This window comes from Halichoerus grypus, chromosome 4, assembly GCF_964656455.1.
Source record: "Halichoerus grypus chromosome 4, mHalGry1.hap1.1, whole genome shotgun sequence".
Taxonomy (NCBI): domain Eukaryota; kingdom Metazoa; phylum Chordata; class Mammalia; order Carnivora; family Phocidae; genus Halichoerus; species Halichoerus grypus.
Genome location: NC_135715.1, coordinates 60,989,030 through 61,006,063, shown reverse-complemented (window position 1 = coordinate 61,006,063; position 17,034 = coordinate 60,989,030). Strand labels below are relative to the sequence as shown.

Sequence of the window (17,034 nt, the reverse complement as noted above, 5' to 3'; positions counted from 1 at the left end):
GTCTTCCTGAGAATAGGGACTTGGCTGTCCTGTTCCCAGCTCTCTTCCCCGTGCCTAGTAAAGTGCCTGCCCCTTAGTATTTGCACAATAAATAGTGGCTCGATCTGAAAATGAATACTGCTGCTCGGTGTAAAGCAAAGAGCATGTCCAACACTTTGTCGAGAACCTGAGCTGGGCGGCAGACCAAGAGGGTTGAGCTCTGGTTAATTGCTGTGTGCGTAACCTGAGTGGTTTTGTTGGCAGAGAGGAGCAGGTACCCATGGAGCTGGTGCAGCGGGGCGATATCATCAAAGTTGTCCCCGGGGGAAAGTTCCCAGTGGATGGGAAAGTCCTGGAAGGCAACACCATGGCCGACGAGTCCCTCATCACAGGTTAGGTGGCTTGTCTCCTGTTCCCTGTGGTGGGTATCACAGGAGTTGCCGGGTCACGTGAATACTGACTGGGGGCCGAGTGCGTTACGGTTGATCTCTTTTCTCCACCTCTAGGAGAAGCCATGCCCGTCACGAAGAAACCTGGAAGCACAGTGATTGCTGGGTCTATAAATGCACACGGCTCTGTGCTCGTTAATGCCACCCATGTGGGCAATGACACCACGTTGGCTCAGATTGTGAAATTGGTGGAAGAGGCTCAGATGTCAAAGGTAATGAAGAAAGTTAAAAAATAACATAATGTCAACTTCCTCATTTTAGAAGTTATTCTAAGAGTTTCATAGACTCAGGCAGATTTTGCTGAGTAGAGAGTGATTAGTAAGCGTTAACTTACCAATCGAGGGGGCTCAGAACCCCAGTGCTTGCCCGTGCCTGTGGGGACGTATTTCTTTGTGGATTGTAATTTCTCATGGTCTTGGTGTTTTATTTTCATAGGCACCCATTCAGCAACTGGCTGACCGGTTTAGTGGATATTTTGTCCCATTTATCATCATCATTTCAACGTTGACGTTGGTGGTATGGATTATAATCGGTTTTATCGATTTTGGTGTTGTTCAGAAATACTTTCCTGTAAGTTGAATGCTTTGGGCAGTATGGTTGCTGTGTTTTAAATAATCTCTTGCCATTAATCCTGTTCTCTCATATCTTAGATTCATTGGGCTTTAATTACCCATTACATTTACTTGCTTGCTTCACTTATTGGCAGCAAAATCTTAGCCAAGATAGGACCATCAGTCACTCTATTTCTGCAAGTTTTTTTTAAAGATGCCCTTTGCCTTCTAGTTAAATAATTTCCCAGACACCAGTTAGCTCTCAGTTGTCATGCCTAAAACATTTACATAATGTGACCTTGGCCATTTCTGGAGTTATGAGGCCCATATCATAGGTCACAATTTTGATGGCATGATAATATCATTTTAACAGATTTTAAGAAAAATATGTTTTTTGCTCTCTATGTCTGACAATACTGTCTTCAACCTTGCGGCTTCCCAGGCAATGCTAATAGCTTTTTAATAATAAATACTTATTAAACATACATGAGACAATGGAATATGCTTTCTTGAGTTAAAAGGTAGATGACGAATACTATCTTAGGAAATACTGTTTTGTCAAACTTCCAAAAAAAGTGGAAAGTACAAAAATAACCTTTTCTGCTCGAGAAGTAAGAACTGTATATAACAGTAATTCTCAATTGGGAGTGATTTAGTTGTCCCCAGAGACATTTGGCAATGTCTGGAGACATTTGGTTGTCATGACTGGGGAGGGAATGCTACTGACATCTAGTGGGTCGAGACTGAGGATGCCAGACATCCTGCCATGCAAAGGACAGCCCCCCACAACCAAGAATCATCTGGCCCCAAATGTCAGTAGTGCTGAGCTTGAGAAACCTTGATGTACATCGGCAGGGAATGGCTCAGTGGGAGTCATATTTGATAACTGCCCAATGAGGGGAACAGTGTTTTATCTATGGTTTAAAGTATCTCCTACTTAGCCAAATTGAATGCCTATTTTACCTTAGAGCCATAGAATAAGAAATTGTAAATATGGAATGGATAATTTTTTTCTTTAAAAAAAAGGTCTACTCATAATTAAAGGCATATCTGAAATTCTTGGGGTGCATGTCATTTACTAAGATGTCATTTTCTCTCTCAAATTTCCTATCCTAAAATGAAAAATGTCCAAGTTAAGCTCTTTCTGACATCTAAGGAGACCTCGGTGCTTTGAAGAATGACCTATGACTGTATTCCTAGAATTTGCCAGTGGTTATTACGGCACCTGACTGTCTCAGACTTCTGCTTTTGCGGGAGAGCAGCTCATTGGCATGTGGCTGTGGGAAAAGTTCCTAAACAAGTTGGAATATGGGCCTTTCTGCTGTTCCCTGCCTTTCCATCTTACTTTGGCTTCTTTTGTTTTTATCTGCAATATCAGGGAGGATGCTGGCAAATGAGGTACTGCATGTTCCTTTAAGATATTATCACCCTGCTGTCTAAAAGTCATTTGTAGGGAGAGGTTCATGTCACCCTCTAGAAGTCCACCAATCCCATCAGAATGCCCAGTGCTATTTTGATGAGAATTACTGTTTTTTTTTTAAATCACATCATCTTTATTTCTAAAAATTGCATGATGTCTTAAATACAGTGTCCCTCTATCTAAATCCAACTGTTTCTAATCGAAGTGAAATGACTCTTTAATAATACACCTTATTTTAGAATTCTGCCTTTCAAAATCAAGGAATAAAGTGTAGATGGAAGCTAAAGAGATCGTGGTCTGTATCCTTGATTTAGAAAACATACTGTGATTAAAGTGAATTTAGTGTCTCCTGATTGTGCTCCAGAGATACCTGCCATTTTGCAAAACAAACCAAGGTAAATCAAGATGTCAGAATGCAAATAGTAGTACCCATATGTGTCGGCAGGTAACTGGAAAGGAGACCCATATTTTTGTTTGTTTTGGGTTTGCAAAGAAAATGATAGTGGAAAAAATAGAAGAAAATAAAGATGGCTCCAAATCCCATCCCTAGGAGTAACGATTTTTTGCACTTTGGTAAACCTCTTTCCAGTATCATTGAAAGGCTATATAGGGATATGGGCAGATAATTTTGTACTAATTCAGTCACAACACATGCCGTTTTGTACTTGCTTTTTTTATGTAACAATGTTGCTGGTATCTTTCCATGTCAACAAGTATAGGTATGCATCATCGATTCAACAATCGAATAATATTTCATTATGCACCTCATCTTCACAATTTAATTCCCCAGTTCCCTATTGGGTATCTCTAGTTTTTTGGAAAAAACGCTGTGATAAATATCTTTGTATCTTTGGCCACTGGTATGATTATCACCTTAGGGTAGATTCCTTGGAGACCTATCATTTTTTAAAGTTTTCATAATAATGATAACAGTAATAATGTATAGTATTGTTAATATGTAATATTGATAATGTGACAGTTACAATTTCTTAGACGCTTCTCCCGTGCCAGGTATTGTACAATGTATATTTATGTGTTTATATGTGTTTATAGGTATCTTAGCTCATATAATCCTTCCAACAACAGTTGGGCGTTATTGGTATTACCGTCTCCATTCTGAATGAGGGAGCTGACACGCAGAGATGTTAAGTTAGTGTCAGGGCCGGGGCATGGCCATACACGGGCCAATTCTGGAGTCTGGGCACCTTCCTCTGGTAGGGAGTTCTATATGACTCTCTCCTCTCCTCACGGCTCTCTCAGAGGAAAGCCTAGAGTGTCAAGTTGGGGAACTGGGATGGGGACCAGTAAAGTGAGCCAGGTGATAACACAGCACTGAAGCAGACATGTAGAAGGACTGCACATGTTTCCCACACCCCAGCTCATCACACATCTCAGGTCCCGCTGCCCACGCTGAAATGTTCTTATGTGATTAGAAGTCAGTGAGATTCCTCCTTTAACCCTCAGCCTGCCTTTATCTCTTTCCTATTTTCAGACCCCCAACAAGCATATCTCCCAGGCAGAGGTGATCATCCGGTTTGCGTTCCAGACATCCATCACGGTGCTGTGCATCGCCTGCCCCTGCTCCCTGGGCTTGGCCACGCCCACGGCGGTCATGGTGGGCACCGGGGTGGCCGCCCAGAATGGCATCCTCATCAAAGGAGGCAAGCCTCTGGAGATGGCGCACAAGGTTGGCCCTTGCGCCTCTGGCTATCCCTTGAGGTCTTGGCTGGAATGACTCTGTAGCTGTTACTATGTGATTTTTTTTTTTTTTTTGAAACTGAAGAGAGTCGGAGGGCAAGTAGTATCTGTTTAAATTCTGTATTAAGAGAAAAACCTGGAAGAGGTTTGAGGGCAGCCCTGTTAATTAAGTATAACAGGAAGCCAGCAGGGACTGGGAATGATAATAGCAGCAACAGCTAACAGTTGCAAGATTAAATATGAATTGATTTAATCTCATTAACAACTCTTTGAGGTAGGTGCTTATTATTCCCATTTCTCAGATGAGGAAGCTCAGCAGGAGGAGGCGAGGGAACTCTCCCAAAGGCCTGCAGCTAATCCGTGGCAGAGCCGGGACTCACACCCAGGTAGTCGGGCTCAGAGGAAAGTACCAGAGCACATCCATGTGATTAGCAGAGGGACCCTGACTTCTGGGAGTGGAATAGTCAGCAGCAGTGTTTGTGGAGAATCTTGGGCCCAGCATGCCCGTCCCTCCATTTATTTATCTCTCCATTTATTTACTTGGTATTTGTTGGGCCCTTACCGTGTGTGGGTCCTGTGCTAGGCCCCGGCAATGGCCAGGGACCTCGGCTGTCAGGGAGCTCCCACGTTAGGGGGAGAGGCAGATGTGGGGTCAGTAAACCACACATCTGTGCGAGCGCGAGCCTGGGAGGACAGTGTAGCGGGGACCTGACCTGCATTCGCGGGTATTGGCCCAGGGGTGAGGGGGTGCACGGCAGAGAAGGAAATAGAGAGGTTCATCTGGGACCGCCCAGTCGAGCTGGAGTTAGCCAGGCAGTGGAGATTGGAAAGGAGGCTGGACGGCCACATCATCGACCCCGTAAGATCAGGGACTGTGAACTTTTCCTCACCATTGTGTCCCCAGCATCTTGCCCGGTGCCAGGCACGCTGGAAGCCCTCAACAGTTATTTACGGAATAAATGACGAGGAACCAAAAGAAAATCATTGAGAGGGAGAGAGAAACTGACAGGAGATGAGACTGTTGAGGGAGGAGGGCAGGGAGAGCGGGGCCTGGAAGGGCCTTGGAGTTTGCATCAAGGCTTCGGAACGTATAAGACCCAGAGAACAGCAGGGAGCCGAGGAGCGGTCTGAAGCGCCTGCGGGGTGGGACTGGGTTACTGTTGGGAAGATCGCTGTGGCTGCTTGGTGCAAGGATTGTTGGAGGAGGACCAGTTGTGGTGCAGAGACCGCTGCTCAGCATCAGTTGTTGGCTAAGTGAGGGGGACAGTCTGGCCACAGCAAGCAGCTGGCCTTCTGTAGGGTTTGGGGAGCTATGGGCATCAAGGATGGGTGGGCTCTGGCCATGGACACAGGTACCGACTGGCAGAACCCAGACCCATGGGGACTGGTGCAAGCTGCCATTGACCAAGTGGGCCGGGTGCGGAAATTGGCTCTTGTGGTTGCTTGTTATTATGGCCAGGGAACGCTCCCTTTCTCTCTCTCTCTCTCTCTTTTTCGTTTGTTTTTTAAGATTATTTATTTATTTGAGAGAGAGAGAGCATGAGCAGCAGCAGAGGGAGAAGGAGAAGCAGGCTTCCCGCTGAGCAGGGAGCCCGACGCGGGGCTCGATCCCAGGACCCTGGGATCATGACCTGAGCCGAAGGCAGACGCTTAACGACTGAGCCACCCAGGCGCCCCTCCCTTCCTCTCTTGAACCTGGAGTGCGAGCTCCTTATTCTCAGTAAGCGTGTGCACTCAGGCAGGCCGGAGAAACTGCACAGGGAGATGGGCAGACGGCCAGGGTCCTGACATGGAAATCTGCATGGTGTCACTTTCCAGAAGATGGTGCCGTGCCATCTCCTGTGAAATTGGGGTGACGGTTTCTGGCTCAACCTGAGGAAGGTTAAGTCACAGCGCAGACTGTTTAGGCTGCACAGAAAGGGAGACCGTGTCTTTGTCGTGGGAGTGGTTGAACCCCGGGATTGATTGTAGGGGATTGTGTTAACAGGGTTATATGAAGCGGTGTCGTTACCTGCTGGGGCTAGGTTGAGTGGAGTTCTGCCTCAAGACTGTGCGGGCTCTTAAAGTCCCTTCCGTCTGTATTTGTGGTCACCAAGATGTGGTTGTTTTGGCAGATAAAGACCGTGATGTTTGACAAAACTGGCACCATTACCCACGGGGTCCCCAAAGTCATGAGGGTCCTCCTGCTTGTGGATGTGGCCACGATGCCCCTCAGGAAGGTTCTTGCTGTGGTGGGGACTGCGGAGGCCAGCAGCGAGCACCCTTTGGGCATGGCAGTCACCAAGTACTGTAAAGAGGTATGCGGACCTGGGCACTGCTCGTCCCTCGCCTCCTCGCCCCCCCATCAGCCCTCCCCCCGCCACCCCCCCGCATCCTCCGTGCCCCGGCTGGCTGCCTTCTCTGCTCTCACTGGCTGAAAGCCTCCAAGCACCTTCCTCCTCACATGCTTCTTCTGCTGCCTCTGTAACCTGGGTCAGCTGCCTTGCAGGAGGCCTGGGCTTGTGGGCTCTGGGAACCCCTCAGCAGGCCCCTGTGGAGCAGGTGGAGATGCAGCTGTCAGTGATGGGTCCCCCATCCCATTTCCAGATCATCACAAAGGCAGTTAAGTGTTAGCAGTCACTTAGAGAGCATGTACTGAGCATCTGTGCTTGGAACAACAAAAACTGCTAGGATGTGAACTCCGCCCTCTGGGAGCTGATGGTCCGGTGGGGAGGACGGATGGTGTATCAGTTCAGTCCTTAATGAGTGCACAGCGCAAAGGGGATACAGAACGGAATGGGGGATTGGGCGAGACGAGGAGAGAGCCCCTCAACCGGGGGCAGTGAAATGGAGAGGCGCCAGCAGAGGTGAGCAGAATGCCCAGTGGGTTCTTGGCAGTTAATGGGGAAGCATTCATCCTTTGACCTCTCCAGACGAAAGGTCCTGTTGCGTTTTCTCTTTTCAGTCTAAATATAGAAGCAGCAGGATGTGCCAGAATATTGCCCTGAAAAATTTTAAACGGTCTGGGCAAATACGATTAATGCCTTGGGGCAAAGCTCACAGCTCTACCTGGACAGGGAGTCTTCTAGAAACTTCCGTTGGTGTCTTGTGTAGGGTCATTCAGACCACCATTTCCCCCTCTCTCGTGATGTTTCAGGACGAACGTGCTCTGTCATCCCTCCTTTGCTGTGTAGTTAACCCCACAGGAAGCAGCGCCTCATGTCTTTCTCCTGCCTCTGCCCTCGCCGCCCCCCCCCAGGGCCTGTAAATGGGCAGTGACCTCCTGAAGGCCTCCAAGCAGCCTTGTTACCGCTTGCCTGTTCCATCGTTCTCATGAAATTATTTGCAACGTAAAAATAATATCTCTTCTCTTTTTTGCTCCCCCCACCTCCTTTAATTTGAGGCATTTGCCGTGAACTGCTCTTCTCCTGCCTAGTCTGCCCCTCGTCCCGTGTCATGAGGCATCCATTTAATAATTGTAACGTCTGTGTCGGGTGAGAGAAGGAGTTGCCGAGTTACTAGTCGATCTTCTCACCGGCGCAGTCCTGCTTTCGTGGTCGGTGCCGCTCTCTCCTGCTTCCTGCTCACCTCCCCTCTCTCCCTGGCTTCACAGGAATTGGGAACCGAGACCTTGGGATACTGCACGGACTTCCAGGCAGTGCCGGGCTGTGGCATCGGCTGCAAAGTCAGTAGCGTGGAGGGCATCCTGGCCCCCGGCGAGCGCCAGCAGAGCAAACAGGCTGCTCCCCTGAGCAGGACTGGCAGCGTTCCCGAGGCAACAGGTATCCCTGGCCCTTGTCTCTCTGCCCGGCCCGCCACAGCTTGGGCCCGGCTGCGTCAGCCGGCAGCGTGCCTAACTGGAGAGCACCAGGCCGGCACACCGCTGTGGGGCCCCGGCTGTGGACAAGGGCGGCTCCTGGCCGGGGTGCCGCGTGCCCGCCTCCCCCAGGACAGCCTGCCGTTTGTCCATTGTTGGGTTCTCTGATACTTCTGCATCTTGACGCTAATGGCCGACAGAAGTAGCTAGCGTATGTTACTGCAATTCAGAGTATTGCTCCTTTTTTTTTTTTTTTTTAGGTTTTTATTTATTTATTTGACAGAGAGAGAGACAGCGAGAGAGGGAACACAAGCAGGGGGAGCGGGAGAGGGAGAAGCAGGCTTCCCGCAGAGCAGGGAGCCCAGTGCGGGGCTCAGTCCCAGGACCCCGGGATCATGACCTGAGCCGAAGGCAGACGCTTAACGACTGAGCCACTCAGGCGCCCCTAGAGTATTGCTTCTGTGACCCATGATCTTGAGTCTCCTTTCTTACCCAAGTCAGTGCTGCTTCTTTAAGCTATAAAGGGGACAGATGGGAATTCTACTTTTGCTCCTCCAGTGTCCCTCCCGTGCTGTAGAACCCCGATGGCATGTGCAGTATTTACAGAGCTGGCAGCAGCAGGGAAGCCAGATGGAAGTGGTCTGCCCAAGCCAACAAGGGGTACTGCTTGGAGTGAATACGGCTTTTCTGATTCTGGAGATAGCTTGCTAGCCATCAGCATGAGAATGTGGACACCCTCCGCACCCAAAACGCCCGTGTCTGGTGTTTTCTCTTAAGTGCGCTGGGGTATTGTTAGAAGCCATCTGCCACCTTCTAGTAATTCAGAACCCAGCATGACCCCAGCGTGACACTTCCATTTAGCTACCAGGACTGGCCTGTGTGGTGACCCCTAGGCTAGCGGCACACATAGAAGGTGACAGGAGAAAGGCTCACCTGGCCTTTTAGGAGGTACAGCTTTTAAACATTTCACAGAAGTAGACTTGTTATTTGCTGACGCACCTTGGGTCATCTATACCCAGCTACACTTGTTGCTTCTAATCTCTGCAGAAAAGGAACCAGCAGATACCTCTTAAAGGCAAATAAGGACACTACCAAATGTTTATACCATTTTTGCACACACTGCATGTACCTTTTCACACCCCATTTGGATCCACCCCCCCCCCCCCCCCCCGCAACGTTCCACACGTTAATTACTGTTTCCCTGGTCCTTTAAGGGTGGTGTTAGGAGAAGTGCTTGCTAGCTACTGTGTTTCAAAACAGTTACACGGGACTTTTTGCTGTTAAAAGGATTCCATGGTTTTTAGTCCTTTCTCATAGTAAAATTGGACTGTTTGGGAATAACCACAAACTCTTTTGAACAGATGCGACCCCCCAGACCTTCTCTGTGCTGATTGGGAACCGCGAATGGATGAGGCGCAACGGCCTAACCATTTCCAGCGACATCAGTGATGCGATGACAGATCATGAGATGAAAGGCCAGACGGCCATCCTGGTGGCCATTGACGGTACCACCCCACCCTCGCCTTCTTCTGCTCTCAGCAGTGGAGTTTCTTGGGGCTATCTGGCAAAAATAGACTTTCTCCTTTTTTTTTTCCCCTAATAAATCTTCCTCTCTGTTAAATTCTGTGTTCCAAAAGGTTGCCTTGCCAGTTTCTCACTTCATTCTCGGTCCGGAGGTCCTCTCTCGCTCTGTCCATACTTCCCCCCGAGAGTGAGGCAGCTCGGCTGCCTTCGCCATCACTGTCTGCTTCTGTCCAAGCCAGCGGTTCCGTCACCCTCCTCCTCCTCCATCACTGCACACACAGCAGTAGCTCGCTGTCCAGGAGGTTCACCCATAGGGTCCTAAGTAGTGAGATTGCTGCCCCTCCGCAGAGCTCCCCAAGATAGTGTGTCTGGGCCTTTACACCTCAGATGATTGGAATCTTACCTTGTTAATGGTAGTTTCTGCTTATAGAAGTAAAACTGTATGCAGATAAGCAACATAAATTATTATTTTTAATGCTTCAACTAAATATGTTAAATATGTCTCCCACTCTTTTTTTCCTGCTCACTCCGCCATGTCCTTTCCGAAGCCCTCATACACCTGCAGTCCCCTCGGCTGCTCAGATCAGAACCAGCTCTGCTGGAGGCACCGTGCCCTCTCACCCCCCTCCCCCGCACCTGCTCTGCCACACCTCAGTCCTCGAGTGCCTTCCTGCCTCACTCTCTGAAGATGCGCTCCAACAGACGCCCCCCAAACAAATGCTTTCTGTAGGGAGAGAAAAAGGAAGGACTGATTTTCTGTTTGGACACTCGTCACTTTTCAGTAACATTTACTGTATTCATTCTATTTCTCATATCTTAATGGCTAACATGTATTATTATTATGAGCCAGGCACTCTGCAAAGTAATAGTTGTTCCTTGCAGGAAATTGGGAAGATTCTGAGAGCTATAAAGAAGAAAATGCAATGACTCCTTGTCCTACCCCTTAGAGAGCCACCGTTAACGTTTCATATTCCTTCCAGACTTTTGTATGCACCTGTAAATGTAGGTCATTTTTAAAAAAAACAAAATCAAAACCGGGTTATGTTCTATAACTTGGCATTTTGTTGTTCACATGTGACGTTCCACTCTGGAAACTGTTTCCGGTAGCACAGCCTCCTTTGGCCCCCGGGCTGCCCGGTGCTCGCCCTTGTGGCCTCACCGAGGGTGTCTCCTGCAGGCGTGCTCTGCGCCATGATCGCCATCGCGGATGCAGTCAAGCAGGAGGCAGCCCTGGCCGTGCACACGCTGAAGAGCATGGGTGTGGACGTGGTTCTGATCACAGGGGACAACCGGAGGACAGCCAGAGCCATCGCCACCCAGGTGTGTGCCAGGGACCGGGGGCGGGGGATCGTCCCCCTTTGAAATTGCTTTTAAGCTCCCCGGAGCAGTTTGAAGAAACATAGGAAGCGCCAGTACTCCGAGCGCTCCACGTTGCTTCTGGCCTCCCCTCGCCGGGTGCGTCTCGCTCCGCCCGCTCTGCTCTGTCCCGAGCTGTGTGGCGTCCCACGGGAGACCACTGTCCTGCCGTCGCCAAGCTCACGTCCCTGGGACCTGGATGTCTGAACTCAGGACAGGCTGCTGCCCTGGAAAACGCAATTCCAGCATTCTCTCTATCTGTCTTTCCAATGGGGCAAAAACAAAGATCATGGCTCGAGAGCTAAAACACACGACTTCCGAGGCTTTGTGTTAAGGGAACGATTTGTCCGCTCAGCTCTTCTCACGCCCTGTGCGGGGGACAGACAGCTGAGTCCCTCACTTCCAAGTGCGTGCTGTATGCCTGCCTGACCCCGCACACGGCGAGGCCTCCCGTGCAAATTCCTGGAATTACACACCCTCCCCAAACGTGTGTACACCATAGGCTTTTGCAAGTGAACTGCTTCTTACAAGGGAAGCAGCGGTACCTCTCCGCGGCCTTCCTTGCTAATGATGGACTTGTTGAGTACTGCCTCCTTTCCTGGTTAAAACTTACTTATCCATTCAGTGAGTACTTACTAAGCACCATCCATGTGACAGGCTCCAGAGAGGAGTGAAGAGGGCGCCTGCGCTCCGGCAGCTCGCTGTCCTCGGGGGAAGGGTGACCAGTGGCCAGGCTGGAATTGAGTGCTCGCTTCTGCAACAGAAAAGTGCACAGGACACGTGGGAGCCGCCAGCTGACCCCAGCGTGGCAGGGGCTGGAGCCACCTTCCCAGGGGAGGAAATGCTTGAGTCAGGAGTGGTCGTTTGAAGAAGAGGGAGAAGGTTGGAGAAAGGGAAGCTGACATTTCCAGGACAGAGCAGGCAGCATGAGCACCACGGCAAGGGCTGGAGAGCTGCAGGAAGCTGAAAGGGGCAGAATGCAGTGAGGGCTGGAGGCGGGCAGAGACCAGGTCCAGAGAGGCTTGGGAGGCAGACCGAGGAGTGTGGATGTCATCCCAGAGGAAGTGAGTTCCGCTGGGTCTTTAAGCAGGAGAGTAACGTGACCAGCTGACCACTGTTCTGGAAAGACCACGGTGGGGATAGGGAGGAGGATTGGGAGGCCGGGAGGTGGGCAGGGAGAACTAAAGCCACCATGGAAGTGGGGCACGGGGATGGCATGCCCTGGGATCTAGGGTTTGGTGACTGACATCGCTGACTGGGCTTGGAGGCCGGAGGGAGTGGGGGCAGGATGCCGCACAGGTTTCTGCTGCTGGTCACTATCCTTTGCCAACACCAGGGGTTGGCATGTATTTCTCTTTCGTTGACTGTTTTCCTTTCCCTTTAGGTTGGCATCAACAAGGTCTTTGCAGAGGTCCTGCCTTCTCACAAGGTGGCCAAGGTCCAGGAGCTCCAGAATGAAGGGAAGAAGGTCGCCATGGTGGGAGATGGGGTCAATGACTCACCGGCCTTGGCCCGGGCCGATGTGGGCATTGCCATCGGGACAGGCACGGACGTCGCCATTGAGGCTGCTGACGTTGTCCTCATCAGAGTAAGCTCGGCTGTATCTTCTCGTGCCCTGTTGTCCCGGTTGTGGAAGCGGTGAGGGCCGCGGGACAGAGCTCCTGACTGACCGTGTGTTCCTCCTACAGAACGATTTGCTCGATGTGGTGGCTAGCATTCACCTGTCCAAGAGGACCGTCTGGAGAATACGCCTCAATCTGGTGCTGGCGTTGATTTATAACCTGATCGGAATACCCATTGCCGCAGGTAGGGTGGCTCTCCCCTGCTAGGTTACCTTTGACTCCAGCTGCCGGCCAGAAAGGCTTCTCTCTGCCTGTCGGGTTTCTGCCCAACTTAATGAGTAGCCCACTTCGCTGGCTGCCTGGCTGCCTGGCCGGCTGGCGGGGCAGAAGCATTTTAGAAAGAGTTGATTTTATCATGTTCTCCACTTTCTAAGTCTCTGAAGGTAAACGAAAGCTGCAAAGATGGTCCCTGGGATTCCATGTTCCCTTGCAGCTCCCCCTGAAACCCACGATGCCCCCTGTGGACTATCCCAGGTAGACCAGGGTGGGTGGGAGGCCCCAGTCCCCTAGACAGCACCCCCCTGCCCAGCTCTGAGACCGCCTACTTCAGAGGCGTGTGGGCACATGGTCATGACATGGCAGTGGGGGTTTCTGAGCCGCCCCAAGATGGGGAACTTCACAGGGGGCAGCCCAAGGTGAGGACCGTCTCCTCTGAGCTGTGGCGTGAGTGTCGTCCTTCCCTTGGCCAGGGGTCTTCATGCCCATCGGCATCGTGCTACAGCCGTGGATGGGCTCGGCAGCCATGGCGGCCTCCTCCGTGTCTGTGGTTCTCTCATCGCTGCAGCTCAAGTGGTGAGTCCCTCGAGGCGGGAGCGCGCACCACAGGCGGTGCTCACTAGGTGCTCACTTCTCCCCCCACCCAGCCGCCCCGTGGGCTAGCGATGGGCAGGTGCTGGGCGCAGGTGCCCAGTGCACCGCGGCAGGTGTGCGTCATGACCTGACCAGCGCCACGAGGGGGTCATTCAGCACCTCCCAGCCATCTGCACTGTTCGTGTAAATGCCACGTACACGTGCGGTCCTCGTGTATTATCAGTTGTCCTTTTTTGAAAAGACGTTTATTCGTGCTTTCATTTAACAAAAGTTAACGGCAGCCTACACTGTGCCGGGCATTTGGATGGGAAGTTTCTCAATCAGGCGAACTTTACCTGAACCCTAGGAGCTCGATACCCTCTCCTTTAAAAATCCTAAAATCCATGGGGTTTCCATACCATATGTTATTGAAAGACTTTGGTGAGAGCTCTTCGCCATCCTTCAAAAAAAACAAAAAACAAAAAAAAAACCCCTATGCCCACAATGGCTCAAATGCTCCCGGATTCTCGCTTGGCAGCTATAAGAAGCCCGACCTGGAGAGGTATGAGGCGCAGGCCCAGGGCCGCATGAAGCCCCTGACGGCGTCGCAGGTGAGCGTGCACATCGGCATGGATGACCGGCGACGGGACTCCCCGAGGGCCACGCCCTGGGACCAGGTCAGCTTCATCAGCCAGGTGTCTCTGTCCTCCCTGAAGTCCGACAAGCTGTCTCGACACAGTGCTGCGGCTGATGACGGTGGGGACAAGTGGTCTCTGCTCCTGAATGACAGAGATGAGGAGCAGTGCATCTGAAAGCTCCAGGCGGGTGCAGAGCCAGGGGTCCGTCTCCTCAGCGAGTAGCCGGCCCGGCTTTCCCGGGGCCGAGGCTCAGGCCGAACAGGTGCGGCACCAGCAGCAGGATGGGCGAAGCTCCCCTCAGCCATGGGGACTTCTACTCCCTGGACATTCCTGGTCATCCCTCCTAGCATGTGCCACGTCCAGATGTGGCTCCTGAGTAGGCCCCGCCCCCACCCCCCCGTGCCTGGATCCCACCAGCACAGGGGCCAGGCTTCCCGGCCTGACCATGCTGTTGGCCTGGGCTTGTCGGGAACCTTGCTGGACTCTAGCAGAAGAGAGGACAGCCAGCCCTCCTCACAGACCTCTGCTTTAGTGTTTGGAATGACTGCTTGTAAAATGAGGAAAATCTCACCAGGACCAAAAACTTAGCTGGGCCTTTCCTTAGAACTCACGAGAAGCCTTGTGTTGGGTTCTTTTTGACAACACCCACATGCGTTGCGTATCTGAGACCACAGTTTACCTCAAATACACCCCACTGACATCTGCCGGCATCGTCTCTTCCTTTTCTGTTCTTCACACTGGGGCCAGCCCACCCCAGCCCACCCCTGCCAGATCTCTGACAGCAGGACCCTAGTGATCCCTGCTGTTGCCCTCAGGCCTGCATCTGCTCCCTCTCGCGCCGGCCAGAGAGCCCGCCTTGCTTCTCTTCAGGCTGAGGAGAGTTCTCTCCTGCCTGTGTGCCCCCTGGCCACGGAGTCCTGGCTTCTCGCTCCTCGGAATGGCGTGCTCTTGTGGATTGTTGCCGCCCCGCTGGAGTGAGGGTCTCAGAGCCTGAGACCTGGGAAATCCTGCCTCCTGTGGGGTCCAGGTCCTTGGGACATGCGGAGGCCTGTCGTGCTTGAAACCGCGTCCCGCGGGGAGGTGTGTGCGCTTGCCAGACCGCCTTGCACGCCTCCGGGAGCTTCAGTGACATGGTCTGCTATGGGACTGTCAGCTCGCGGAGTTCAGTAGAGTTCATGTCCGTGGTGCTCCTGCTGGCGTCCAAATGCATGGAAACCCGTACCCGAAGAAGAGGGAATCACACTCTCCAGGAGCTTCTGCTTGTGCACACGGGGCTGGCGCCTTAGGAAAGGAGTCACCACTGCTGCCCCAAGGGAGAGCGTGTTTCACACTTTCAGTGGCTCTTTGTGATTGTAGGACATCAGAGGGGCAGGAATGGGGCCAGTTTTAGACAGTCAAGTCGGTGGTGATTGGCGGAACCACATGGTAGTACACGAGTAGAAAAAAAATAAATTTTAAGGTAGAGAGAGCCCTTATCACACACAAAATAGTTTTATTTATTGAGTACCAGTTATGTTTCAGGGACAGTGTAAGCACTTTTTCTAGGCTACTTGTAATCTTCCCAACAAACCGGCCAAGTAAATACTGCTGTCCCCATTGGACGGGCAGGGCGGTAGGCTCAGAGAGGCTGGGTATCCCGCCCAGGATCGCACAGCCCGCGCACATGCCAGAACAGGGAAGTTTTTTCTCCGCGGTGGCTGCCACCAAAATATCAGTTGGCAGGAATAAACAGGAAAAAGCCACCTGCTCCTAGAAGAACAAGTCTGCTGGGTGATCGATTCATTGTTAGCGACTTGGAATGAAACTTGATCTCGGGATCAGCTCACCTTTCCCTCGGATGGTTTGTTTCCATTTTTGCCTATAATCTCGTGTTGCTGGGTCTTACCCCCTACAATCCTGCAGTGGGTTCCATTGTGTTCCTGTCGTTTTCAGTCTTCCTTTCCCTCGGGCCTCTTCCTGCTCTGTCCTTCCTTTATTCCTGGCTGTGCTCAGGAGGGTTTCTTGTTTTCTAAGTAGGTTAATCATTGTCTAAAGGATCTAATTGTATTGATTTCACAAAGGCTTTTTAGGACCATAAACCTCATGTGTATATGGCCATGAAAATATTTATATAATTGTACAGAATATAACCTTTAGATGTTCAAGAGGTAAGAATTTTTTGTGTGTCAGATAAGAAGAGTTCCTGTTTCAAAAACTTTCCATGCTGTATTAGAATAAAGTTTATTTTTATTCATCTAAAGGCTGCCTCTGGCTGGCTCTGTGTGTGCGAGAAGCATAATTGAGGCCAGTGCAAGGCCGCTTCTGCAAGGGGGACGGGGGCGGAGAAGGGTCGGGTTTCACTGTGGAGGCCCGCGCCGGTGGCCAGACCCTCTGATCTGCGCCCCCCCCGCCCCCAGCACTCTGGAAGCCCCTGTCCCGCAGTGTGTGTGTGTGGGGAGAACTCTCTGGAGGACAGCCCCTGTCTGGGTACCTGTCCCATTGGGCCAGACACAGGCCTCGATCTGCCCCATTCGATGCACTTCTCTGCTTGACAGAAATTGTCAACAAAAGGCTATCTCAGACATACACATTTTAATCAGGAGGGCTATATTTTGGGTCCCTTGGCCCCAAAGGAGTGGGGCAGGGGGAATAGTAGAAATGTCTGGACCAAAGGACTCTGCTTGGAAGGCTCTGCGGGCATCTTGGGGTGGCAAGGGGGCCCTGAGTGAGCTCCAGCTAAACGTGAGGTGACAGGGTAATTTATCATCCAAACCAGGATGCTTTTAAGAGTGAAAGGGGTGCTATTAATAATTATGCCAGGCCAACTGGCCTAAACCGAGACTCTCTGGGCAAACTGGGACATGTGATCACCTTCCAAAAAAGGGAAATAGACACTGTGAAGTCACAGACACAAACTGTAGGACTTCAGGATTCTGCCCTAATTGTAGGTTCCGTAGACGTGCGGGGAACCTATCCTTTATCCGATTTGGGATTCTCCCCCCGCTCTGGCCATCCTGAGGTCAGCACTTCCCTGCATAATCATGGAGGTGATATCTTTGTGGCTCACTATGACCACAGGGAGAACCAGGCAGGGGTTTGTCCCACTTGCTTGCCCCGCGGTCCGTCCAGCACACCACGTAGCGCTTCATGCCAGGCATGCTGGACTGTTTTTCTGGATGCCCACGTATGGGAATTTCATGCTGTATGCATGTCCCTTGTGGGAAGAGAGGGTT

General features: G+C 51.4%; 1 protein-coding gene and 1 long non-coding RNA gene across 3 annotated transcripts in view; one reads left to right on the top strand and one right to left on the bottom strand.

Annotated features, from left to right (window-relative positions):
* ATP7B (ATPase copper transporting beta) overlaps positions 1 to 16,055 on the top strand; it is a 73,978-nt gene extending 57,923 nt beyond the window's left edge. For both annotated transcript variants that reach the window (XM_036101330.2, XM_036101324.2), the window contains 12 exons: positions 244 to 371; positions 486 to 640; positions 864 to 998; positions 3,892 to 4,086; positions 6,212 to 6,394; positions 7,690 to 7,858; positions 9,255 to 9,398; positions 10,595 to 10,737; positions 12,158 to 12,361; positions 12,462 to 12,579; positions 13,085 to 13,187; positions 13,723 to 16,055. In XM_036101330.2, coding sequence (XP_035957223.1) covers positions 244 to 371; positions 486 to 640; positions 864 to 998; positions 3,892 to 4,086; positions 6,212 to 6,394; positions 7,690 to 7,858; positions 9,255 to 9,398; positions 10,595 to 10,737; positions 12,158 to 12,361; positions 12,462 to 12,579; positions 13,085 to 13,187; positions 13,723 to 13,996 — 1,951 coding nt within the window. In that variant the 3' untranslated portion in view covers positions 13,997 to 16,055. The remainder of the gene's footprint in view (positions 1 to 243; positions 372 to 485; positions 641 to 863; positions 999 to 3,891; positions 4,087 to 6,211; positions 6,395 to 7,689; positions 7,859 to 9,254; positions 9,399 to 10,594; positions 10,738 to 12,157; positions 12,362 to 12,461; positions 12,580 to 13,084; positions 13,188 to 13,722) is intronic.
* Positions 8,152 to 11,900, bottom strand: LOC144381585 (uncharacterized). Its single transcript, XR_013447003.1, has 3 exons — positions 11,410 to 11,900; positions 8,827 to 8,934; positions 8,152 to 8,409 (listed from the first exon to the last, which is right to left on the bottom strand). It is a non-coding gene; the product is annotated as an uncharacterized LOC144381585 (long non-coding RNA).
* Positions 16,056 to 17,034: the final 979 nt, after the last annotated feature.